The sequence below is a fragment of the Mus musculus genome, chromosome X (genome assembly GCF_000001635.26).
Source record: "Mus musculus strain C57BL/6J chromosome X, GRCm38.p6 C57BL/6J".
Taxonomy (NCBI): Eukaryota; Metazoa; Chordata; class Mammalia; order Rodentia; family Muridae; genus Mus; species Mus musculus.
The window spans coordinates 49,262,213-49,288,875 of NC_000086.7; the positions used below are offsets into that span (position 1 = coordinate 49,262,213).

Consider the following 26,663-nt stretch of genomic DNA (forward strand, 5'->3'; position numbering starts at 1 on the left):
TTTAAGGTTTTGTAAAACCCTATAATTTTATTAAAATTCATATTACAAAGTCCATCAAAACTTGTATCTATAGTTGCCCCATGTAGTAATTTCAACATTAGCCAAAATTCAATGAATACTTATATATGTTTATACAAGTCATAATCACAATAGTAATTTCTTATAAAATAAAATAAAAACTTGATCTTGTGGTTTAGGTTATCTCTAATCTACACAAGTTGTCTCTGGACCAGTCATTTCATAAAGAACCTATGCATTAAATTGCATTTATTTTTCCATCTACAGCTTTGAGGGTAACATGAATTTCAACAAGTAAAACATCTACCCTGTACTTAAGACTAATAGCAGTTAATGAATGCAAAGCACTATGGATTGTTTCCTTTCTTTATACCAACTTCTAGATTTTCCCCATATATGGAATATGCAGGCTGTTGATTTTTATAAGTTGCTTCTAAAGCTCTAGAATGAACCATTTGGCCGATCATCTAAAATATTTTGGCATAAATACATAAAGCCATAAGAGACTGGCATTTGGACCTCCTGCAATACTTTTGCTCTATGTTGAGAACCTTAACTTGAGATCATAAAGGGAAGTCATTTGGCCACTATGGTCTACAACTTAAAAACTTATAGGGCAGCAGTCTCTTTTAAAAGTACTTGGAATTGTTCTGTACTGAGAAGATTCAAGTCCAGACACTATGAGAAATCTGCTTATGCATTTATCATGTTTTATAATACCAATAGATAGTCTAATATTGTGTTTGGAAGTCTACCAATAGCACCTAGGGGATTAGAAATGACAAACTAACATCAAGTTCTTCCTGTGCTAGACTGGTCAAAGGGAATCAACATATGTAGCAGGTGCTAAGCGGTGCTGAATTATACTGGCTTACTGACAGCTTAGGCATGCAAAAATACTCTGTATCAAAATTTTTAAATGGAAAACATCTACAGTGAAATTGTACTCATGTCAACCTTGAAGTTCATGCCTTGGAACTGTGTGTTAATGTTCTGACACAGCCCTTTGCTTACTTCCAGTAATAAATCCCTGTGGAGAACGTCCAAGAAGGGCATTGACTTAGATCACATTTCATGCTAGAGTGAAGATCTTCTCTACAGCTTATCTCCACGAGAGGCCAGCCAAAAAGAATGTTCTGCAGAATTTGTTGCTGGGTTAGTATTCATTTCATTTGAAATACATGCAATATTTTTCATACTGATAAATTAAAAGATATACATGTTAATGTTCAACACATGTATACACTGTATAATGTTTACATCAGAATAGATATATTTAGCTTCTCAAACACTTACTACATCTCTCTGTAGAAAAAAATCCCAGTGCTTTCTTGTAGCTATATGAACCATATAGAGCATAACTTACATACTCTCACTCTGCTGTGCCACTGTATCACAGACGGCATCTCCTGTATACAAGTGTCAATTCTGGTCTCTTCAGTAATTTGTATGTCTGGTCTTCAAGTGTTGGAGATAGAACCCAGGACTGCCTGCATACATTCTTGTTAAGCACTCTACTAGTGACCTCCACTGTCAGCCCCTAAACAACACTTGCTAAAAATTATGCCTTTCTTACTTCAGTCCCAAACCATTTGTTTCCTTTTTGTAAAATGCCTCAGTGGGTCGGGCACTCAGGGAACTGAGAGAGGGAAAGATATTATTGTAATCCCAGGCTTATTTTACCAATGATCATATTTCTGCCCAAGCTCATCCCCTTTCTGCCAGATTGTGCTCTTTATTGCTCACACCATTCAAAATAGCCATGAGTGCCAATATTCACGAACTACTCAAGCTATCTTTATTGTATTTACTTTGTGTCCTACCCCCCGTAACCCACTCTCCATAAATCCCTGAAGCATTCCAATTCATCTTTTTCCATTTCAAGAAAAACAATTGTAGAGAAAGCAAACTTCAGCATGGACTTATGATTTAAAATGGGATTCTCATTACTTGGATCTAAGAAATTGTCTTAGATCCAAGAATGGCCATGTCAGTTATTCAAAACTAGGCTGGCTTTTAAAATGCTATATCATATTACATACCTCTAATATACTAAAGGCCTGTCACCCACAGACTTATAAAAGCATAAATCAAATTTACTTTTAATGAGCTGTTTGAAATCAATTCATTCAATATTTAATAATCACGATAAAATGTAACATACAAGCAAAGAAGAAAAATCTTTTCCAGAGTAGTCAACTTACTACTCTGAATATTATCAGCCTTATTAAATATGCACTGCCATAATTATTTTATATTCATTTCATTCTGTATCACAAATCGAGATGAATTTGGATTGTACAACTTCCACTGAATAAGCTGGGAAAATTTCCATGACTCAGTTAAGTATATAAAAGCTGACGTTCTTCATACCTCTTCTACCCCCAAACCCAAAGGTGACAGGGTTTAAGAGAATGCCAACCATGTTGGTGGGAAGAGCCAGCAGAATAGGGCAGAGGAGGGGCAATGGGAGAATATATAAAGAATCGAAACGTTCTTTACAACCTCTAAGAGGCACTGACTGAACACATCCCAATTCTGGTTTAGTAAACAGCTAAATTTGGGGATTTTTTCTTTACATTTCTCACTTTCACCAATCTGAGATTTCTGCAAGGAAACACCTTTACAGTGATTACCCTCTAGCCACTTCTCCTCCTCCTCTTCCTCCTCTTCCTCTCCCCCCTCTTCCTCCTCCTCCCCCTCCTCTCCTCTTTCTCCTTCTCTCCATGCCCAACACAGACACAGTGAGGGAGTACAACCATTCACAATTACACATGAGTAAGATATCTACAAGAATGCAAACTTTGCACTTTTAAGCCAGAGCTGTAAACAAAGTGATTGTTATAGCCATCTTGAATGAGAAGAACCAGTAACATTTGTTGGGGGTGCTGGGCAGTAAATAAAAATAATTTGTGAAAGAATCCTAGCAAAGTCCTACAGTATACCTTTAAGACACATTTCTTGTAAACTTCAATCATGAAGGGGCTTGATCAGACAGAACTTTTGTTAACGAAAGCACAAATGTCTCAATTTCTTAATATAGTTTCTTTATTCAAGTCACCGAAACTTAGGGCTGTAGTGTAGAGGAAGGAAGAGAGAAGTGGTTGAATTTTTTCTTTAGATTCAAATGTATTTTGACTTTACATATTTCTCAAAACTGTAGTTGAGTTACACTCTTTTTAGTTGTCAAAACAAAAGAATGTATTTTCTGAGTGCTGCAGGGGGTCTTTGGCGATGCTTAAAAGCTTTAAGAAAAACTAGTTTGAACTTCCCTAGGCAACCCAGTGAGGATAGATACAACAATGAATTCTAGGAATGAATTTAAATGGTACAAAAAAGAGGAAGGTTCTTCTGTTCATTGAAAACTGAAGGCCTACAAAGAAAGTGAGCGATGCCAAGGGAGGGAACAGGAATTTCAGGATGTGCATATTTTTCAGCATTTGAAAAGGATACAAAGAACTAGGATCCAGGCAACAAAGGGCAGGTCAACCAGCCATAATCATCACCACATAGATAAGAAAAGCAGACGGCAACATTCAAGTATATTACCATGTGTTTTTTGTAATACTATAATCTTCGAAGCTGGGCTTCTTTTAAAGCACCAAGCACAACTAATATACATGAGCTCACATAATAATAAAAACAGAGATAGCATGTCTGCGCACAGACCACAGTGTATTTCTCATTCAACTGCTTCCAAACTTTTAACGCTATTTGAAGTAGTGAAATGATCTGGAAAGGGCATAACATGTTCAAGGAAGACTTGTCAGAGGAAGAAACGGAACCGGGAAAGTAGTGAGCCATGAGTGTCTGAAGGGTGGAATAATCTAACAGAGGAACCTGAAAGGGTCTATGAGAATTAAAATACATGCAAGTATCCATGATCTAAGCAGTGGAGCTAGGAGCTCTTTCTTCTGATTAACTACACTTTAGCTTAGAAATCAAGGCTTACAGCCAGAGCTCAACAGCACCCAGTATGATGAGAAAAACAGTACTGATGAGAAATGCAGTGTAGCTCTCATTTAAATTTAATTGAGATCATAATTTGTAAATCACTTCTGAGAATAAATCATTTTAGGCCATGTTTAAAATTTAAATTATCCATCAAAAGAAATGCAATTCCCTATATGTCAAAGGAGTCCCTGTTTGATTTGCCACTGATACAATCATCACTGATGCCATCACCAAGGAGTCTCCAATTGCACTCTCAATACTGTATCCAACAGCTAAAATCCAATAAAATAGCGCATTCAGTTGAAACAGCCATCCTTCTAAGCTCATGAGCCACGTGTCCCTAGTGGCTAGTGTGCTGGAAGGGGATGGGGCAGAATCAAAGGCATATTTCTCAGATTCTACTGGGTTAATTCAGCCTTGCAATGAGAGATCCAATAACCTAACTATCTCAATTGCAAGTTAAAATAGTATAATTAGTGTTCATACCCATAGGGAATTCAGATCTGCACTTAACATGTTATGTTCTACTTTGAAAGTGTTTATCAAAAGTGAATTGTGCAGAAGAACCATTTGAGGGGTTTTATTAAATGGTTATTACTAAGAGAATGACAGGTCTGGATCCAGGAATATGCATTTAAAACATGTTCTAAATAATGTAGTCACAGATAGTTCCTAAACTATATTTTGAGAAATGTTATGATTGCACATCAAATGACTTCAATTCACTTTAACAACTGATAAGTGGATAAAGAAAATGTGATACTTACATACAATGGAATACTATTCAGCCACAAAGAAGAAAAATGCTGTCATTTCCAGTAATATGATGGTTGTTCCTTTTGTGAGGCATAAAAATCCTGACATAGAAAGACAAGCACTGCATAATCTCAATCAGATGTAAAATCTAAAATAATTTATTCACCTGAAGTTTAGAATGGAATGTTGGTTCCCAAAGTCTTCTCAGAAGAGCAGAGTAAGGGGCAGAGCAGGTAGAGATTGATCAGTGAATGCTAAGTTATAAGTAGGGATAAAGACACTTGGTGTATTATTTCATAATAAATAAGCCATAGATAACAACTGTGTGCTGTATATTTAAAAGGTCTGGAAGGAAAAAATTGACAGAGTTTTCACCATCAAGAAATGATAAATGAGTCAGGCCTCTGGCCAAACCTGTAATCCTAACACTCGGGAGGCTGACCCAGGAAAATAATGAGATGGAAGCCACTGTGGACTACATAGCAAGTGACAGACCAACCTGGACTATATTGCAACCCACTTCCCCTCTGTCCAAATGGAAATAAATGATAAATTTTTGTGGAGATAGAGTTAATCTTATTTGAACATTACATAATATATGGATATGCTAACATTAATTCACATAGTACCCCATTAGTTGGTAACATTTTTTGGCTTTTATGTACTAGTTTAAAAATAAATGAATGGGCAATGGTGGTGCTTACCTTTAAAAAATAAGTGCAATTTAAATTTTAAAAGTTTTGCATGGAAAAAGTCCAATTATCTTTATATGTGTGTGTATATATATTGATTTGTTTTCTTAAATATATATCTATATACATATATATATATGTGTATATATATATATATATATATATATATATATATATATGTATATATGTTACATAGACCTTCTTTGTAAAATTGCCAAGTGTTCGCCACAAACATTCAAGGTACAGTGGATCTGTGCAAAGTCTAAGCACAGAGAAAAAAATCAAGCATTAGGAATAAATCTGTTGAACAGAGTATCTGTGTAAAATAGAAACATCTATTTACCCTTGAGCTTAGTAGGAGAAGGGAAAACCTTGGTGCAGCTGCAGATGGCCTAATATTATATGTCAAGGCTTATGTGTGAGACACTAGACTGCACTAAAGATGGGTGAAAATAGTTAATGACTTCAAGAACTCAGTCTACCAAGGGAAGACAGCACAAAGATACTTATTATAATACAATAGCAGGTGTGATTTGAGCTGAATCTTAAGTGTCAAGTGATTCTAACATTGCTGGAGATGTGAAAAGGTGAAATGTGGAGAACAGCATGGAAGAAGCACAAGAGCTGTACACTACGGAGTGCCCTGGGTAACTCAGAAGTAGCCTAACTCATAAATATGTAGGATATACATATAGTTGTATGCTGCTACATCAAGGTACTACAGCATTCCTAGGTGGGTAGGATATGCCTAAAGATTATCTGAAATGTCTCTGTGGTTAAAGAAAAAATGATTTAGCAAAAAAACTGAGATACAAAGTGATAGTATAAGATCTGCATTTAGGGAACTAATATAATATCTGGGCAGAGAAGGTCGAGGGGCAGGTAGAAGAAGCTGAGATGATGTTCTATGATTGGTCATTTGGCTGCATGGAAGAAAAATTAGGCTCTACTTGACAATGGTTCCTGTTGCAATAAAAGCTAAATATCAAGAGTAAAACAACAGAATATGAATGATTTCTTAAAACAAAGCTGAAAATCTTAAGAAACAACATGAACAGTGTCAGCATTTAGAAAATGCTGGAAATTCAGTGATCCTTTGTGACTCTATCAATAAAGAGTATCTGTGACAGAAATCAGAAAGAAAGTAAAAACAAAATTTTCAGTGTCTAGTGAGCAGATGGCTCTACACTGCCTAGGCCTTCTGGAGTCATGGACAATTGAATACCAGCTTTTGACTGCACACACAGCTTCTTCAATGAAGTACACTTAGATTCTCCACAGATTGCATGTGCTTAATAACATGGGCTCTGGGGCAAACCTCAGTGAGCAAATCTTGAGGCTATATAATATATGTGGTGGTGCATACCTGATAAACCCAGTACTTGAGAAGGAGGAAGCAGGAGGATTCTAAGATCTTGGCTAGTCAGTGTTCTGAGGTAAATAATAAGACCATGTCTCAAACAATAGTGATTTAAAAAAAAAAAATCACTTACAATGTCTAGTAATTTTAAGAGCTGCTAAGAAGGTTACTTAAAAGTCTCTACTGGGCTACATTCAATTCAGTTGTTTGCCAAAGGAGTCCCATGGAAGTCCCCAAACAACCCAAGAGGAAAAAAAAAAAAAAGAAAAAGAAAAAATAGGTATATGTCTCAGTTTTTTAAACATTGAAGTGGAAATATTACTATCTAGCTAATGGAAGTATTGTAAAGGTTTATGACTGGCCCCATACATATAAGATATTTATTTCAAACAATAACCTGATACACAGTAATGATTCAAAAATGTGTATGCCTGAGTGGAAATCCCACAATGAACTGAGCTGTGCACAGAAACCCTTAAAAAGGTCCAAGTACTATGTAGCGAGGATGTCATTGATTCTGTTTAGCAGCCCAAGAACCATCGGTAGTATATTGTCCTGCATAAACAGCATGCCTTGATTATTATTGCTTTTTAAATTCTTTTTACTTATTTTTTTTGGGGGTGGGGAGGCATGTGGCACATGGAGTATGTGGCGATCAGAGGATAGCCTGTAGAAACAGGTGCAGGAATGGGTTCTCTCCTTCCATTATGTGAGTCCTGGGGATCAAACTCAAGTCACTAGGCTTGGTGGCAAGCACCTTCACCTGGTGAGCCATCTGGCCAGCCCTTGAGTATTATTCTTAGTGAGCATACTAAGTCATTTTCTAAAAAGTAGTGATTACATCTGTAAGTATTTGCAGTGTTCTTCTTGACTGAGCTAGGCCTGCCCTTTACTTCACTAAACACATTTAACAAGTCTACTGACATCATCCATCACACAACCCCGCTGGACAACCCCGCATAGCTGAAGTCTCAAATCGGACTTTCTAGTTTTTCTTGGGCTCAGTGCAGGGACATGAATATTATACAGATCAAAGGTTCTTTTTTCCTTCACCAATTTAAAAAAAAATACCGATTTCTTTTAAAAGCCTCTAATAAGCTCATTTTTATTTAAATTCAGTGGGCTCATTTCCACAAAAAGGAATCAGTAGGTGTTGGGGGTAGGGAAATGGGGTATTGTTCAGAGCTTCTAATAGTGCAAGAGATTTTCCACTAAAATTTTTTTAAAAAAAATATGGAGCCTTAGATTTCCCAACTCACCTTTCTGTAATCTTGATCTATCCCCCCAAATTTCCTCCTTTTTAAACTACCAAATCTCATTATATTCCTATTCTCCTTTAACCAACCAGGACATACATCAAGGACAAAACATAGGATGAAAATAAATTCTAACCACATAGAGGCTGAAGTAATATCATCATTGCCATCTTCCTATGCCACTTTTCTAAACATTGAATGATACATCATAACAATAGTTATCCTACCTCTGATTCATTTTATTTCCTGTTTTGTTTGGCCTTGAGTAAGGTCTTGCTCTGTGTTACTGGCTAACCTTGAACTTTTGCTGACCCCCGTGCCCCTGCTCCTGCCCTGCTCCTGCCCTGGCCCCTGACCCTGCCTCTGGAGTGCTGGGATTACAAGTGTGTGCCACCTGGTCTGACTCATTTCCTTAATAACATTTTTGAATGCTGTCAAATGTGGGAAAATTGTCTATGGCATTAGTGCACAGTCATTTCTCCAGTACATGGGATCTTCAATAAGCTGATTCAAGAATGATCCCTTGAACAATGTCTTCTGAAAGGATTTTAAAGAAAAGTTTGATCAGATTGCTAGAGCTAGTCGGAATTACTCAATGTTATATCCCTTTGCTGAATTCCTAACAAATCTTTAAACAGCATTCCCTTCTTTGGTGGTACACAAAGTATGGCTTTTCATTACAACAAGCAAATTGAAAAATCTATTTGATAACTTTAAAAGGATAGTAAGACTGACAAGAGAGGAGTGAGGAATGCAGGGAGGAAGGGAGGATGGGAGAGAGAAGAAGGATGGAAGGAGGATGGGAGAATGAGCTACATATTTTTCTATTATCTGTACAAAAAATATTCTAATTTTGAAAACGTCCATAGCCAGGATACAAATTCACATTCGTAGCCAGGATATTTTAAAATATATACACACTTATGAAAACCATAAGCCCATTGAGCCAAATATTACAACAAATTAGATTTTAGATGGAAAAATTTTCTTACCTTACCCTTTAAATCAGACAGTAATTTGTTTCCTCAAAAATGAAAATTTTTACTTTTATTTATATTGGTATATAAATTCATCAAACACTAGTATGTGATCAAAAAATAGATTGTTTCTGTAAATAACTAAACATGGTCTTTATCAACTAGTAGCCTATGTTCAATTTACTTGGGACCCATTATCTAAGAGGCAGTGTGGTACAAGGGAGAAAAAAAATAAACACCGGTTTTTTTTTAATCACATGATAATCACCTATAAATTCAGGCTCTGGCACTTAGTAGGTGCAAGACCTTTATACTTTGAGTCTCAGGCTCAGCTAGCTGCTTATTCTCCAGTCTCAGTTTTCTTACCTATAAAATACAGATCACATGGCCACTGTTGCCACATAAGATTGTTAAGAGCTTAAACTAAGAGTATGAGTTAAATCATGATGAAAATGTTTTATACATCCACTGTATTGCGATTATAACTTTAACAGAATAAAACCATTAGCGAATTAAGCATATCCACTAATGACATACAAATAAAATGTAATCACTAAGGCCACCTGATTGAATTTGAGATTGTTCATGTGCTCACTTCAGTTGAGACATGGCAAAGGGATGTCACCATACCTTTTCATATAAACACTGTATTCACACAGAGAAATGTTTTCTAGATTCACTATTTCCAGGAGCATAACAAAGTCCAGTAGTTTTCACTGCAGACATCTAATCCAGTATCACCAGCACACAAGAAACCTCTAGGTATTGAACAAAGCAAATGGTTTGTGTGTGTGTGTGTGTGTGTGTGTGTGTGTGTGTGTGTGTGTGTGTGTGTGTATCTATTTAATTTATAGTGAAAAAATAGACATCTCTGGATTTAACCAGAGGAATACAACCTCGGCAATTTGGCACATTAAAATGTACAGATACAGCTCTTTGGGAGTCATATCTACATTGGTATATGGAGAAAACATCTAGCAAGCACAACTTTCCAACACTTAGAGAAACAGACCAACTAATAGTCTGGAAGGAGACCAAAGCCATAAATTCAAAGAAAAGGGCTGCAGGGAGACTCCACAAAGCTGCTGTTGCTTTAATTGCAGACAATTCAATTCAGCAGCTGTTGGTCCAGGGCCTAAGGTTCACTGTATGCTCTTCAATGCAACCTTGAAATACTGTCACTCACTCCCTTCACTACATCATCTGCATGCTGCCCAATTAATGAGGAGCGAAATCAACTGACAAAGCACGCATCAAAACAGAATATGATCTGTTAGCTTTTCAGCACACAAGCACATTATTTTAAGAATGAAATGGGAATGTAGATGAACATCCTTGACAATAAACAATATCTAAAGTTATCAAAAATTGTGGCAAGAGGAACTAAGCTTCTGCTCTGTTCAGTGGAAAAGTGAAACTTTCTCAGGGTCTCTTATTGGCAAGGATCCTTCTCATCTAACAGCTATATAATAACCTTGTAAAAGAACATACCTAAGTATCTGATCAGAGCCCAAAAGTTTATTAGTATACACGAGTATTTTTCTGGAAGCTCAATCAAATACTTAAAGGACCATTTTAGATCTGATGATATATTACAATACTGTGTCATGGGAATGCATTTTTATCCTTGCTGTTTCCAGCACTTTTTGTTTTTACCAGGAGAATAAACAACAATACATGATATTCATCAGCCTGAGTTCAACACTGATAGGAATATAAATTGATGTGAAAGATGGACCCTGGAATGCCTCCCATTAGAAGTTTTCTCACTCTTAAGTACATGGAAATCCATACAAGCAATTAACAAATACAGCAGCTTAAAAACTCAAGAGAAAAACAACATACTGAGAGTTTAAAAATTGCTTTTTCCTTCCAAAACACTGTCTTGTGTGCAAACACTGTAGACATTATCACATACTACCAGTTGCAGATGTAAGACTTGAGAAATTCAATACAAGAATACAGCAGAGTAGCATGCACAATTAAGGGATCGCGACTACCAATTTAACAGAAAACGCAGATTTCACACAACAATCTACCACACATACAGCTAGGGACAGGCGAGTTTTATGCAGCTTTTTTGTTTAGCTTATTAGAAGCCCATTTGTCTTTCTGTCCAGTAAAAGAGGAAGCGAAATAAAAGAAAGAAATTCACTTTGAAACCACAGGGAAATTTCAGAGAAAATAAAACATACTATACCTGTATATTGTACCAGGAACATTGTGACACTCTTCAGGGAACTGTTTCACGTTGTATCCTGCCGGGAGTTATTCTCTCCTGACCCTCTTCTGTGCTCAGAAAGAAAAGCTAAAACAACCTAAGCCCCCACTACACACTACTATCCCTAACCCACCCCCATTGACGGGGGAGAAAATCACTGCCACAATTCCGCTCAGATCCGATGCTTCTGTTAAGCTCAGCTCCAGCCGAGCAACTGAGCTCTAGCGACGGAGCATGGGGAGGTGGATTCTGATGCCAGTAGCACTTCCATCCACTTCACTTACACAAAAGCAGGCAGTGGAAAATCCAGGAGCCTTGAAGACAAGGGCTGGAACTGCCTTTTATGAATTGCTATTACTGCATGTGTCACCATCCATCTCCAATGACGGACACTTAGAGGCTGAATTGAGAGTGGAGGGGGTGGGGTGGGGGGAGGTTGGAGAGCAGGTGGAGAAGCAATTAGCAGTATGTTCATTGGAGAATTCGTTCAGGATTTCATACATCAGTGCCTAAAGAAACAGCGTGCAGTTGACAAAATCACAACTTTACCATTTGCATGCCTTAAAAGAAATCTTAGCTCGCAGCTCCGTACAAAATAACACTTACACTTCAGGGTATAGACAGTCACCCCTATACTTTCTCTTTCCTCTGGCTACCCTAGTCCCTGACAGGTCAACATTCTCAGTAAATATTTGCTCCTTTTCCCTAAAAAATTATATTTTAAAAGCTGAGTGCATGGGAAGTATAAAGAAATTAAATTCTATTAAACATAGCATCTCTTAACAAAAACACAAGAAGCTAATTATTTTATGCCAACTTTTCATCCCTACTCCCATTCTCCAGGTGCAGCCTCCACACCTATAATCATATGAGTTTGGTGCATCTATTTAACACTAAAAAAATCTCTCACACAATAATTCATTTAAAACAAAGCAGAAAAACAAAAGCTATTTCAGGACTCACTTGATAAGTGACCTTAAGGAACTGCTTTATCTGAAAGTGGTTTGGTTTTGTTCATCTGCTAAAGTGAAGCGCACTTCTTTAGACTGATTTTTCAAATGATCTATCTATGAATAGAAAAAACAAGGAAGGGCTTTCTTATGGAGAAAATGACATATTGCAGGAACATCTAGGGGCGGGTTTCAGGGAAAGTGGGGATTGCATTTCTACAGCTTTGTGAAACAGACAAGAAACAAAACTGCTCTGAGTCTAAGCTTCCCTATTTATCAGTTGCGAGATGATGGTCCAGAGCTAGCCTGCTTTACATATCCTAAGAATCTTATGAGATAATGGTTACGGCTCTTCTGTGAAGTGGAAGGGGACAGGCACCTGAATAAGGTTCACATTAGTGCACTAGGAGCTTACTCTAGCTTGAATGCGCAAGTCAAGCCTCTCTCTCTCTCTCTCTCGGAAAGTAAATAGACAGAAAGGAGCAATATAATTGTTTTAAAGCACCATTCAGATCTTTACATTTTAAAATTAGAATAATTGTTTGTTCTTAGAAGTCTCCAGAAAAAAATGTTGTCGAATGTAATCCACAGTACATCAGAAGTTTGTCAAAGAAACTGGAGAGTCCTAATTCTCTTTCCTTTCCAAAAAGTTCATTTTCCTTCATAGGATCTGAGTTTATGTCCTATCTAGAATGCTAACTATTGCAAAACAAACATCTCCTTTTGTTAAATCTGTCTATTTACCTGGCTTATCTTCTATGCCCAGTATGTGGGGAAAAGATTTGAGTTGATTAAGTCTAAATTCACAAGGTAAAAATTAAAAGTCATGTTTTCTAAGGCTCCAAGTTGCCTTGATACTATATATATAGTGACCAGCTGGCTTATACTGGGACACAATTTTAGCACATGAAGTCCTGGGGTGGCCACACCTGGGGTACTAAATGATCCAGGCAATGTTTTGGGACCTCTGGTTCAGCCAAATCCCACATGTCCTGATTTCCATCTGTATGGTAGTTACCCAAGTGTGTGTCTGTCCACATGAGACAAATGTAAAACAGCCAAAAAAAAAAAAGCAGAAATATCAGATGTCAGCTCATCTTGGCCCCCTCCAGTGCCATCTGTGACTTCAAACAAGTGTTTAGGCCAGTCCTTGCAATACGAAAGAAAACTTTCTAATTGTTCTCTCAAATACCACTGCCATTGCTAAAAATGCCAGTAAACTATTTATCTGAAATCTATTTTAAATCAATGGGGGAAAGTAGATAATATGGAACACAAAGGGTTACCTGACTAGTAGCTAAGACTAAAAGAGCCATTTAAGGGAAAAGGAAGGAGAGGCTAGAGAGATGAACAGAAGAAACCAGCCAGCAGGGGGAGAAAGAAGGGAGAATAAGTGACTTTTCTTTCTAATCACACACTTGCTGGGTCATGGCAAATCTCTTCTGCTTCCCTTTGGAAGCATTGTGAATGATAATTTTTTTATAACCAACGCTGCAACCTAGCCTTCCAGCTGCTTATATGGGTAAACAAGAGCTTGAAAACTGGAGGCCCTACCACCAGAGTTTACTTCCTCTGGCATACACAGAGCCAAAAATGTGGAGCCCAGATCCCCAGATGCCTCCTAGCTACAACCCTTCATCACAACCTCACCTCTGGTATGGCTGGCTGCAAAGAAAGGTGCCAGCCCTACTACAGACTCCACAAAAGGGGGTTTCTGAGGCTTTAAATTGGGCATGGTAGGAATGGAATAATGGTTGTAGTTCAGAATCAGGGTATTCCACCTTTGGCATTATAAAAACTTATATACATTCAAGTTTGAAATTCAAATCCCTCAAGTTCCTCAAAAGTGCCACACAAACTAAAAGAAAAAGGACTAGCAAAATGATTTCTTTTGTCAGCACTGTCCCTTCAGTCCAAATATAAAGGCCCTATATAGAAGATGACTGACAGACTATCCACAATGACAATGATGTGTGTTTATGGGGGGTGGGGGGAGGGGCAGCACCTTCAACCCACATGAGCAGAGATGGAAAATCCAAGTCTCCTGAGGAGAAGAAATTCACAAAAATATGAAAGGAGGAGACTAACCTAAAATATGGTGATTATCTTTGATATGCTAGACATGGCACGGTATTTTACATATTAGCATTAGTCAGTCCCCACAATACAGTGCTGTTTAGGTATTATATACATTTTCTAATCAAGAAACCTGCCCAACTTGTGATAAATGACTACTTTCTAATCAACTACCATGAAAAGATTGAGATTTGAACTCAAGCAACCAGAATCCTTACTATAGCAACATCTTACTGATTAGGGCATACTTCCTAATTCAATCATACACCTGAAAATGCTTAATGAATAAATCGCATGCTGAGCCACCAAGGAAAGGTAGAGTTCCTTATATTTCTATTTGTCTTTTTTAACCTTTGTTTATTTTCTCTGTGTGTGCCCAAGTGCACCTGTGTGTTTGCATATGAACATAAATATCACAGCACATGGGAGGATCAAAGGGAGTGGTTCTCTCATTCCACTTTGTGGATTCCAGGACAAAAAGTACCTTTACCCATTAAGTAATCTCTCTGGTCCCTTGTTCTGCTGTTGTTATTTGTTAATTGTTGTTTTGAAATGTCATCAGATGATGTCATGTAATGCTTGGGACTATTAGGTTCTCCAAGTAGACAGACTTGACTTCTTGAGTTGTCTTTGTGGAGGAGCTCATTGTGCTACATCTTGGTGTTTTGTTTTGCTATGTTTTGTTGGGGGGTGGAGGGGAGGGTGGGTCTGGCAAATGGAGAAAGAAGTGTATTGTCAGATATTTGTAAAGTCTCATTGGTGTGATAGCAGCTAGTACAATACTTGGCACAAAATTACTACTCAATCAAAGCAGATTTAACCTCTTTTTGTGACTTAAGTGGCACAGCAAAAGAGAAAATGTTATAAGGAAAAATGAAACTACGGTTACAGAGCTCAGGTGCCCTAAGGCTATCGCACAGATAGCCATGCACAGCCTCCAAAATCAAGTTGCATCAGATAATAAAAGATAGCACAGTATTAAATGGTGGTATTTAACAACAAGGAGACTTACTATGTCCTATACCACACAACAATATTCTCTAGTTTTCCTAGAACCACTGCTTCTAAAGAGAGAGCTAAGGAAATAGAGGTACTGCTGGGAGTACTTAGTGAATTTTAGCATCCTTCTTCCCAGAACTCTTCAAGTCCAAGTCCTGACTGACTACCTCCCATTCAACTGGAACCTTCTTTTATTTATTTATTTATTTATTTATTTGTTTGTTTGTTTGTTTGTTTTTATTAGGTATTTTCCTCGTTTACATTTTCAATGTTATCCCAAAGGTCCCTCATACCCACCCCCCCAATCCCCTACCCACCCACTCCCCCTTTTTGGCCCTGGTGTTCCCCTGTACTGGGGCATATAAAGTTTGCAAGTCCAATGGGCCTCTCTTTCCAGTGATGGCCAACTAGGCCATCTTTTGATACATATGCAGCTAAAGACAAGAGCTCCCCGGTAATACACTCCTTTCCCCCTCCCTTCCTCTGTGTATTCTGTCTTTTAGTATTTCTTCCCCTGACCTAACTCTGTCTCCGCTCAACAGCATCAAGTGGTATTCATAGACTATGTGCCTGGCACGGCACTAGATGAAACAGGAGGACTTTTCAAAATTAGTCAATGAAATACATGTTCCATTGAAAAACAGACCTACAACATTCAAGCAGATTAGAGTTCTGGCAGCGTATAGCAAATTCAGGTATAATTGGAGGGTTTGATTGGTTTCAGAGCACAAAAACATTTCTTTATGTGGCTAATGATATGAACACTAAAGTATTTAGAAAAAGTATACTGATGGCAAAACTTAGTTTGAAAGGCATAAGAGGATAGATAGGTGGCAATGCAGGTAATAAATACAGGGACTGACAAGATGTCTTAGCAGACACTTGCCACCTAATCTGATGACCTGAGTCTGATTTCCACAAGTTGTCTTCTCACCTGAACACATATGCAATGGTACACATACACACACACACACACACACACACACACAGAGAGAGAGAGAGAGAGAGAGAGAGAGAGAGAGAGAGAATATAAATTCAGAAATCAAGTACAATAACATGATTGATTAATATCAAGTGCTCACAATATAATTTTTTCAACTTTTCTCTTATATTTGATATTTTTCGTAATTAGATCTTAAGAATAAAACATGTATATTATTAAACTTCAAGTTTCCAGAAGAAAACAGTCATACATTGTAAAAGCATAAGACAATTAGGGCTAAATTAAAGTGAGAAATTTTGTTTCTTAGAGAAACAGAAAACTATCATAAGAATGGGTTTTTGTTTTATCCCAGATATGGGGTAGGTTCTGCTTCATATTGCCCACAGCAGCTAATGATGATCTGCCTTGTGTTCTAGCAGGAGCATGATTATGCTATCTGCAGAAAGTTCCTATGATTTGGTGACATCTGGAATTCTGGGGACTTTTCAGAGGGTTCATAAATGCTATGGCCCAGAGAAGTGGGGGTGGGGGTTGTTGCTTAGCTGTGGTTTGTAAAGTAGTCAGTCCTGTGCAAAGACAAAACAACAAGAAGAAATTAGAAATCCTGATGGCAAAGATCAAACTTGCCCCTAGTCATCAGGAAGTAGTCTGCCAATGAAACCGCCCTCTCTCCCTTCTATCCTTTCTTCTTTCTCTTTTATTTAGTGTTAGAGGGTTGGAAAGGTAGACAAGGAGTGTAGATGAGTGGAAGAAAGAGGAACCCACACAGTAGCCAGATGCCAGGCTACACAAAATTGGTAATTCTGAATGAATAGTATGTAAGTCTTATAGGACCAACTTTTTCCATATTTAAAAGTGCTTAAGAGACTAGACAGATGGCTATTGTCAGGGGCCATAGCTTTGGGAGTGGGCAAAAGTAGGAGGCTCATTGGGGCTTTCTGCCTGCAGGACTATCTGAAAAATGTGAATTCCAAGTTAAGAGAAATAGCCTGCCTCAAAGACATAAGGCAAAGTGTGATACAAAAGAACACCTGGCCCCCTTCTCTGGCCTCCACATACTCACCAGTGTAAATACTTGTGCATGACACATACACACAAATATACACATACATACATACTACAAAGTTACATGGCACTTTGTTGAGCAGTGATCCATTTCGTTTATTATGGCATTTGTCATTTTAACATGTTATTGGGGTACTTATTGCTTGGTTGGTTGATTTACTTTTTTATTCTTTTTGAGACAGTATCTCATTATGTACCACAAGCTGGCCACCGGACTCACTATATAACCCAGGATGGCCTCAAAGTCATACTCAGGATCATGCCTCAAGCTCCCAAATGCTAAAATCACAGAAATCTGCCCCTTGCTCTTATAGTTACCACTTTCAGTGAGGTCTACAGTGGTAGATGCTAAAAAGAATGTCAGGGGGGTAGGAAAACAACAATCATCAACCAAAAGAAAGACTGTGGCTGCACTCCTACATTCAAGACACTATAGTAGATACTGTTTGAAAACATTAGTCCTTGCCCAGTGCAGGCTAACAATATAGATGAAGGAATGCCGAAGTGGAATCTGAAAGGGTCACTGGCTGGAGCAGAGTTCTGTTAAGAGAGAAGTATAAATATTGGAAACAGGCTGGAGCCAAATTGCAGAGAATGCCAGGCTGAAAAATCTGCCCTTCCTCCTAAGGACAACAGGAAGCTATTTATGGCTTCTGAGTCAGGGAAAGAAAAGGAACTAAAACTGATTAGCTAAATAGTACAATTTGTTTAGGCAAATGTACCTTCAACATGCACTTGGCTTATATCTATATACTTCTGTTCCTTCTATTTCCCACATCTGAACATGGCCCATAGAAGTTTCCAGCATTGTGGACACTGGCCACTTTCCAAGCAGCCTCTTCCTTGCACATATTCAGCCTATGTCCCTTTCCCACCTTGTGTTCACAACTTGCCTCAGTCTTGCTGACTCAGCAAGCAATAAATAAGATTCCCATAATGTTTTTGAAATGAAGCTGTTGGGCTCTGAAACTGATTTCCTTTGTAATAATCAAACCCCAATTGCTGCAAGGATCACTGACTTGAGGTGGAAAACATGAATATTCAACTAAGTGACATATAAAGAGGTGCAGGAATGTATGACCCGTGTATATATAAGGCAACAATATTACTCTCTGTATACTGAAAGACAAGTTCATGGAGATACCACTGCTGGAAAGTGGTAAGTAATTGTAAGAACACCTCTTTAAAGTTGGTAAATTACAGTAGACTTTGTCTCCGTCATTTCCCATTCTCTAATCCAGTCATGTTACTCCCCTACTTAAAACTCTGTGCTGCCTCTACCCTGCCTATGAGACAATGACCACATTTAGTAGCAATTCTATTAACTTGCCACAGGATACCTTTCTAAATTCCTCTTCTGGATCCCTCTGTCACATTCCTTGTAGAATACATATAGCATCAAGCCTTTACTACAACTCTCCACGTTTATCCAAAAGTCTTTTCATGTGTTGGTCCTCCTGCTAAGACCCTCTGCTAGCCACTTCTTTATCTACCTCGAATATAGGCAACCCCCATTCATTCCTTAAGGTGCAACAAAGCCAAAGCTTTCATCTACAGACTGCCCGTACCCAGCAGTAATTCCTTTCACTGTGTTCCTAGGAGGCTGGGAGATCTTGCAAATACCTCTCTTTTTGAGTAATATATATATAATTATTTCTTTAAGTTCTGGCTCCCCTGATAGACTGTGAGCTCATTAGGACTATATATAATTCCATATTATATTTCCAGTGCTTAGCATGAGGTCCAGACCTTTGTAAGTGATCAAATGTGTATGAAATGAATGACTCTGAATACAGGAAGTTCCTTGATTTCAAATACAGCACATTTTAAAAAATAAATTCTTCTTCGTAGAGAAGGAAGTGGGTATTACTGTGGCATTTTCATACATATATCATATTATATCATATTACACTTTGTTCTTCTTTGCTCCTTAGCTATCTTCTTCCCCCATTTCTGGCCAGTTCCCTTCCTGACACCCCCTTTCTGTTTTCATGACACACTCATTCCATTGTTGCCGGCATTTCCTGAAAGGTGAATGTTAGAATATCATGTGAAGGGTATCTGAGGACACAACTAAGGAAGAAACAATAGGAAGACATATCATGAAGTCTTCCTGTAGAATAGTTTCCATCCCAGGAAATTCTTCCTGGCAGTTGTTGTTGCTAAAAAGAGCAGCTGGAGCAGATGAGAAGGGGCCTTACCAGGGGGTTCTCCATCTTTGTTTTTCACAGTACACCACAGAAGCAATACTGTTTATACAACATCCTCCACATAATACTTTAGTTTTTCTGAATTACAGCCAAACTTTCACTTTTGATCTGCCTACCAAAGCCTTTTGACCAGCCCTGTTAATGGATAATCATTGACTGCTCTCCAATTTTTATTCTCACCTATCATTTTGATGCCAAGAGCACTAATTTTTTAAGAGACCAGTAAACACAACATCACAAAGAGGAAGCAAACAGAGCTTTAAAAGTCTTTGTTCATCAGACATCACCAGTGCACTTCACTACCTCTCCATTTTACAACATTTTATATGTTGTTATCAGTAAAGTTTAAAGAAGGAAAATTAAGACCAGCTCAACATCAAACTTTGTACACACACACACACACACACACACACAAAACAAAAACCCCAAAAAACAGGAACAAACATAAGCTGAAGCCTATAAATCTTCAGCTATATGATCAGGTGACTTCTGAAAAGTCCACATTGGGGCTGTTTCTTAAAAGCTGGCACAAAACAATTATCTTTATCCTTTTCTTTAGACAAAACTAAAGTGTTTTGCTGAACTTAGAAAAACAACTGAGTCTGTTTTGATCTTCAAAAATGTCAAACAGGTAAACACTTTGCTTTTTTTTTTGTATATATAAATCTAAGGGCCAAGCCTTGCTTGAGGAAGATTTAAGAGACATAAAATTTGTCTGAGGTGTCTGCCAAATCTTTGCAGCAGAGACAGAAACCCTGGAAAAGCTGACACAATCATAATTCTCACATCACTGGCAAGCTCGTACTGGGCTGGCGCTGCAGAAACCCACCCTTTCTTAGGTAATACTGTTTACAAACAGACAAGTATATCGTTTGCTTATCAGCTAGCTGCTGCCTTACTTCTGCCTAGTTATTCCACAGAGGGAAAAAGGGGGAAAGAAACGTAAACTCTTTTGGGCACACAGTCCAATTTTCAGCTGGATGAATTTATACTGAGAGGATGGGCTTGCTTATTAAGTGTTCTCTTCCTTTCAGTAGCTCTTGAAGTTCACTCACTAATATCTCTCTGTGTCTCTCTGTATCTCTCTCTCTCTCTCTCTTTCTCTCTCTCTCTCTACACACACACACACACACAACCTCTGAGGCATCAAAATGAGTATTTATGAGTATCTAGTATAAAGCCTAGAACAGTAATTCCACATAATAAGCCTGCAATAATTCACTGAATAATTTGAAACCTTAACTGTAATTTTGATGTTGAACTGGAGAATTACAGATTCTTTTTTATTAGTACAAAGGCATATTAATTGTAAAACTAATGGTCTTAAAAGGGATATCATAGTCTATGCAAAGTAATATTATTTCATTCCCAGATGATTTAATGCTCATAACTTCTGTCCTCTAAAGATCATCCATTTTTGCGCAATGGTTATTATTTTGTACGGAAAATGAAGGAAAGATAATGCTGCAGGATACTAAGTGACTATATGACAACCAATATACTTTTGTAGAGAAAATTTCGATACCAGACATTCATGTAATTGTATGTCTTTATAGTAATCCCCATATATATGTCTAAGATCACTTAACACAAGAATATAGTGCATGCATGGGCTATATTCTGTAAATAGGAGTAACTGTAGAAACCAATCAATGTCTTCCCTGGGGACACATCACTAAAAATGCATTTATATTGCATTTAAAAGTAAATTAACTAATGACATTGGGCCCATGGTATACACTCCTCCTTATAGACTCAATTTTATCCTGATTTTCTCTAGTTTTCTATCAGCAACCCAGTTCCTCCAAACACAGAATTCCAAGGAAGAAAGAAAAAAAAAAAACAGAGACATTGGAGCTAGTCCACTTCCCTTGTCTGAAGTGTTGTGCAAGTAAGGAAAGGTTTCTATACATTAACACAACCCAAAGCACTATGTGCTAAATCCACATCAGTTTTGGACTGTTCTTGTCATGCTATGATCACATACAACTTGCCAGAGGGAATGTAAGAAGTCTAGGTAGAGTGACAACGACCAACAGGTGATTTCAGGAAAATGCAAAACACTAAACCACCCAAGGGGGTTGATGGCTCTTCCTAACAGAGTTCCTTATGAGAACTTTGCTTCTATCATTTATTTAAATTAATCTTCATCTGTAAAATAGTAATATTTTTTTTTCCGAGACAGGGTTTTACTGTGTAGCTCCAGCTGGCCTGGGACTTAGTATATACATTAGGCTGTCCTCAAACTCACATAACTCTGCCTCTGCTGGTCAGCTTAAAATAGTCATAACTATTGAATGTATTTAATATGCTGTTCTGAGGATAAAATATCAGTAGTTTGTGTGTTATAAAAACAGTTATCCTATATAATCCACATCAACATTTGGTCAACTATAAACATTTCACATCTGCCTGCCAGTAAGCCTACAGTTCCAAGAACAAATAAGTTCTATGAAGTAAAATTTATGCTAGTGGAGGTGATTTGCAAAGCTTTCATCAGCCAGCCGAAAAAACTGGATATTATCCTAAAGATGGTGGGCAGCCTTTGAACTATTTATATGGAGGCCAAATAGCATCAGAGTTGTAATTTATAAAACATCTTTTATATGTAAAACAGATGGGAAAGAAGTTAGTCTAGAGGTAGTAGAAATCCAGTATTACAAAATTATTTAAAAATAATAAACAAATGTTTCTCTGTAAAATTAGGATAATAAATATATACAACAGATAAAAAGTACAAGTCATATGTAATCTTATCATTTGTGGTAAACCCCTATTTGTATATATTTAATACTGCAGCAATTCTCCTGTGTGTACATACACAGACTTATGTGCCATGTGTAAGTTAAGTAAACCTTTAAGTTAGAATATTTTACACTCTACTGGGAGTTGTATGGCCTGAAAAAGATAACAAACATGTCTACAATGTTAAAAAGTGAAAGTATGAGTGTTTTAACTGTTAGGTTCAGCAAAAGTAACAAATGTGGGAAAACTGCAGTAGCTGTCAATTTACCTTTTTCCGTACTTTTGAATTTCCTGCATTACCAAGCTCCACAGTTGGATTCTTGGGGATGTTGTTATGGTTTGCCATACAATAACCGCTTCTTAGATGTCTTTTGTCCCAGGTGCTCTTTCTAAGTGTATAGAGACAACCAAGATATGGATGGTCCCTGCCCTCGGGAGCTTACAACCAACTGAGAAAGCAACATCCAGAGAATGATACTACAGCATGAGCTACTGTAGACTAGAAATAGTATGGGTCCTACAGCAGGGAGAACACTAACCCTGCCTTGTGTGTGCATTCATGCATATGTGGGTTGTTTCTTGGAAAGGCTTCCCAGAGATGGTCATATGTCAATTGAATTTTGAAGAGTCTCAGTAGCACTCAGTGAGGTAAGAAGTATGGTTTTGCATAACCCAAATCCACTCGCCTGAAGAGTAACCATCACCCGGCTGCCACCTTAATGCATGAAATAGCATGCTCTGGCAATATTATGCTCATCATAAAAGATAAATACCAAGCAAGTAGTAACACTAATAGAATAATATTTACATGTACCAATTCCTCCTAATTCTAACTAATAAGTAGCTCCACTCTGTCCTTTCCCCTGTCACCTTAAAAATGTGAAAATGTGCTAGTGATGCACCCTTCCTGAAAATGTCACGTTATTTTCTATTTCCTACTGGATTCCTTATATCTAATTACATGAGGTTATAACTTGGTGATGCTGAACATAGTCACACTCTTACTGAATATTTGTCCTTAGATCAACTTAAGACTAATGTAGTTTCTATTTTTATTAGATCAAGTCCTATGCAACCTTAGGTTTGATGAGCTAATCCAGATGTTTTTTTTTTTCTGATACATTCAAGTATGCAACAAATGAACTTTTAAATGTGAGTGAGAGCACCACATAACTACCACTGGTCTATGCACCCCATTTGGACAGCCAATGGGCCTGTGTATTCATATTCAGTACCATTACAGCTGATTCTTCAAAAATCATGCTCAAAATGCTGTAGCGTGCTTTGCTTGGACCTTCCTTATCCTAGACATCTGTACCCAGCTGTGACGAACTGTTCACACTCTACTCTTATAGAGACACACATCGTTCAGAGTGATTCCTTTATCTCTAATGGCTCCTCTCTACCCTTCTTTGCCCTGCAAACTCCTTATTCCCTCAAGGCCTGTCATGTCACCTCCTCACAAAAGACGTTTCCATAACCTCCTCCTCTGATTAGCTACTCTTTCCTCACCATATCACAATGCTGTCTACCTGTTTCCATTCTCCTACAATCTTCTACTCCATGGTACCTCACAACTGTGGTCACCTAGCTCCCCGAAATCCAGTGAGGGTTCAGGCCTTGTATTCGATTGTATCTTCTTGTATTTCACGTGTACTCGGGTCCCAGAGGACATCTAGTAACCTGGGTCCCCTTGAAAAAGCTGAAATGAAATAAAACCCAAAGAACTGTCTACACCCAAATGATGTAAAGGTTGGACATAATTTTTTGTATAGAATCATCTAATTTAGAAAAAGAAACATTGACTATAATTTTGGCAGGCATAATCAACTATGGTTATAACAGTTAATCTAATGTGGTATTGGCAACGACTTTACAGCAGACACACTCTGACACAAAAATCCAAATGACTCATTTGGGTTTCTTCCAGGATGAACAATTGTACCTTAATCTTTCCTTGCCACAGTTGGAAAATCATGAACAAAAATACACATCAGAACTAGGAAACCATGGGCGAAGAGCATGGGCGTTCAAGTCAGAAGTTTGTACATCAAAACTCCACCTCGATTATCTCTAATCTATTTGTCTTTAGATATTTGCTTAAAATACCCAGTTTAGTTTCTTCTTCTAGAGAAATAGTGGAAATAATAGTACATATAAGACTCTCAGACAGTGTCACTAAGTGCTTATGATTCTTGGACATTATGTGGGCTCAATAAATAGGAGTCAATACTGTCTTCTAATCAGATGGTTACAATTCAGGTATTCTGCTACACAAGGACAGCAAACTCATTTCTTATTATGTTTATGGCACTTTGCTTTCTAATTGACAGATACAGGTTGTGGCGAAGATTAGCCACAAATAAAACATCTACAAGACAAAAGTTTCTCCTTATATTTAAACTCACACCTGGAACATACCACCACACTTCTTTGTGTTCTCCAAGAATTGATCTCAAATCAGGTTCCCCTAGGATGAAAAGGAAAATCACCCAGTCTTAATTTTTTTGTCTTTAATTTTATTCAATACAGAATAAATTCAAACTTTGCATATTCTTCTACCTGTCATGTCACTATGATCTCCCAATATTATCCTAGTATTATCTCCCAATATATCCCTGCTGATACCTCTTCTAGAACCATGTGTGCCTCTGTCATACACTCCTTCCTTTTCCATCCCCCACTTCTTATTCGCCAAGTCCTGCATCATCAAGAAGCATTTTCTTCCTCTTATGCTCCTTTTGAATCTCTTTTAAACCACTGGAGCCCAAATGAAAGGCAACCTCTTCCACAAAGCATACTAGGATTGTTCTAAGGAAAGAGTAAGTTTCAAGACGTCAGGAAGCTCTGAGTTAGGCTAGAACTTTTACAAAGCAGCCTCTCAATTCTATCTATTGGTGTTAATCAGATTTTGCTGGAAGCCCTTAATATGCTCCAGGTTTTTAAATGGTCCAATTTGCCCTCTACCCTCACTAGAACACTGTACTGAACCTTAATTGTGTATTTCTCAAAAGTAAGATTCTTTTTTTTTCTGCTTCCTATCCCTTCTGGAAATTGAAGGACACCTTTTCCACTCCAATGACTAGTTGAAAAAGGCCAGTAAAAAGAGATGAGCCAAGAGAAAGAGATTGAGAGAGAGAAAGAGAGAGAGAGAACACCTCATTATCAGGAAGCAGAAATGGAAATTGACAGAAAATCAAGCCCTGGGTTTAGCAAGGAATTTCCACTCGCCTAGAGGAAACGGGGGTGCAGGGTGGGGTCGAGTGGGGTTTGTGTGTGTACTTGCAGTGGTAGGTGCTCAGAGCTGAGCAACAAATTAAAGGCGGGAACAGAGCACCCAACTCCTGCCTGAAGGGGAATCCAGATGCCACTTTTTGGAGGCTCTCTCATCCTAAGAAGGAGCCTGCGCTGGGTGGTGGGGAGAGGGGCGGGTGGAGGTAGGAAATAAGAGAAGAGTTGGGAGGAGGGGGGACGTGCTTGTGCTTTGGATGCTAAGGCAACTGGTGCCTGCCCCCCAACTCCAGTCAAGGCACCCACCACCCATGAAGAAGCGGGCTGGGCGGAGTTAGGCGCCAAAGATTGCGGCCCCGGAAGCACCCTCCTCCCTAGACCCCCTCGGTCCCACAGTCCCCGGCCACTGCCACTCGGGCTTTCTGCCTCGCTGACCTCCAGCTCCCCGGCTACCGAAGCGCTACTCCTTAAACAGCCGCGGAAAATCGGACCCGCTCGGAAGTTCCTGGACCCGGAGTGCCCTCAGGGTGGGGTGTGCCCCACAACTGTCTTCCCAACCGTGCACCTTCTACTAGATGGCCTAGGCCAGGCAATGGGGCCCAATAGCTGGACTCTAACCTACCAGGTGACTATTGAAGCCTCTCCCATTGGCTAGGGCATCAGAGAACCGCGAGGCCCGAGCATGTGTCTTCATGGGAAATGTAGTTTGAGGTCACAGGAAACTGTTATTCCTCAGAAGTATCCAATATTTGCTTAGGTATCAAGGGATGCTAGAGGATTCTGGGAGATGAAGTCAAAATGCTTTCTTCTAGATACCCACAATTCCTCTCACACCAAGCTTCCTGAAAACCCTGAGTTGAAATACAGGACAGTGTTATGGGTATTGTAGTTTAGTGTGCAAGGACCCTCAAGCTTAGGTATAGAGAGCTTGTAGAGACAGATAAATGTTCGAGATTCTTTTGAATACTAGAAAAGTATTTATGTTTTGAGAAAGAATGTTTGCATTGCATTATAATTTGACATTTTCATTTGAAGTCTGAGTATGGTTGATTTTTTTGTTTAAGGAAGAATGCTGCTATCTAGCCTAGAACTGGCTTTGAATTAAGAATCCTACTGCCTAAGCCTCTTCAAATGCATAATTAAACACATGTGCTATGAACATATACATTTCCGTTTTGTTAAGATTAAATTTTTAATTAAAAATATACCT

The 26,663-nt window shown here is 38.3% G+C and overlaps 1 protein-coding gene and 1 long non-coding RNA gene across 32 annotated transcripts in view; one reads left to right on the top strand and one right to left on the bottom strand.

Annotated features, from left to right (window-relative positions):
• Enox2 (ecto-NOX disulfide-thiol exchanger 2) overlaps positions 1-26,031 on the bottom strand; it is a 278,537-nt gene extending 252,506 nt beyond the window's left edge. For 4 of the 31 annotated variants that reach the window (NM_001271448.1, NM_001271450.1, NM_001271451.1 and 1 more), the window contains exons 1-2: positions 25,889-26,030; positions 24,644-24,692 (exon numbers count right to left, since the gene is read on the bottom strand). Coding sequence is in view for 18 of the 31 variants with exons in the window: in XM_017318449.2 (XP_017173938.1) it covers positions 11,214-11,235 (22 nt within the window). In the remaining 13 variants the exon portion in view is untranslated. Of the gene's footprint in view, positions 1-11,213; positions 11,954-24,630; positions 24,693-25,888 lie in introns of those variants that run through there. The other 27 variants (XM_017318449.2, XM_011250997.3, XM_006541476.4 and 24 more) reach the window with 18 other exon arrangements.
• Positions 24,704-26,663, top strand: part of Gm39513 — a 28,690-nt gene continuing 26,730 nt past the window's right edge. Inside the window, exon 1 of the long non-coding RNA XR_882305.2 lies at positions 24,704-26,078. This is a non-coding gene — a long non-coding RNA (predicted gene, 39513). The remainder of the gene's footprint in view (positions 26,079-26,663) is intronic.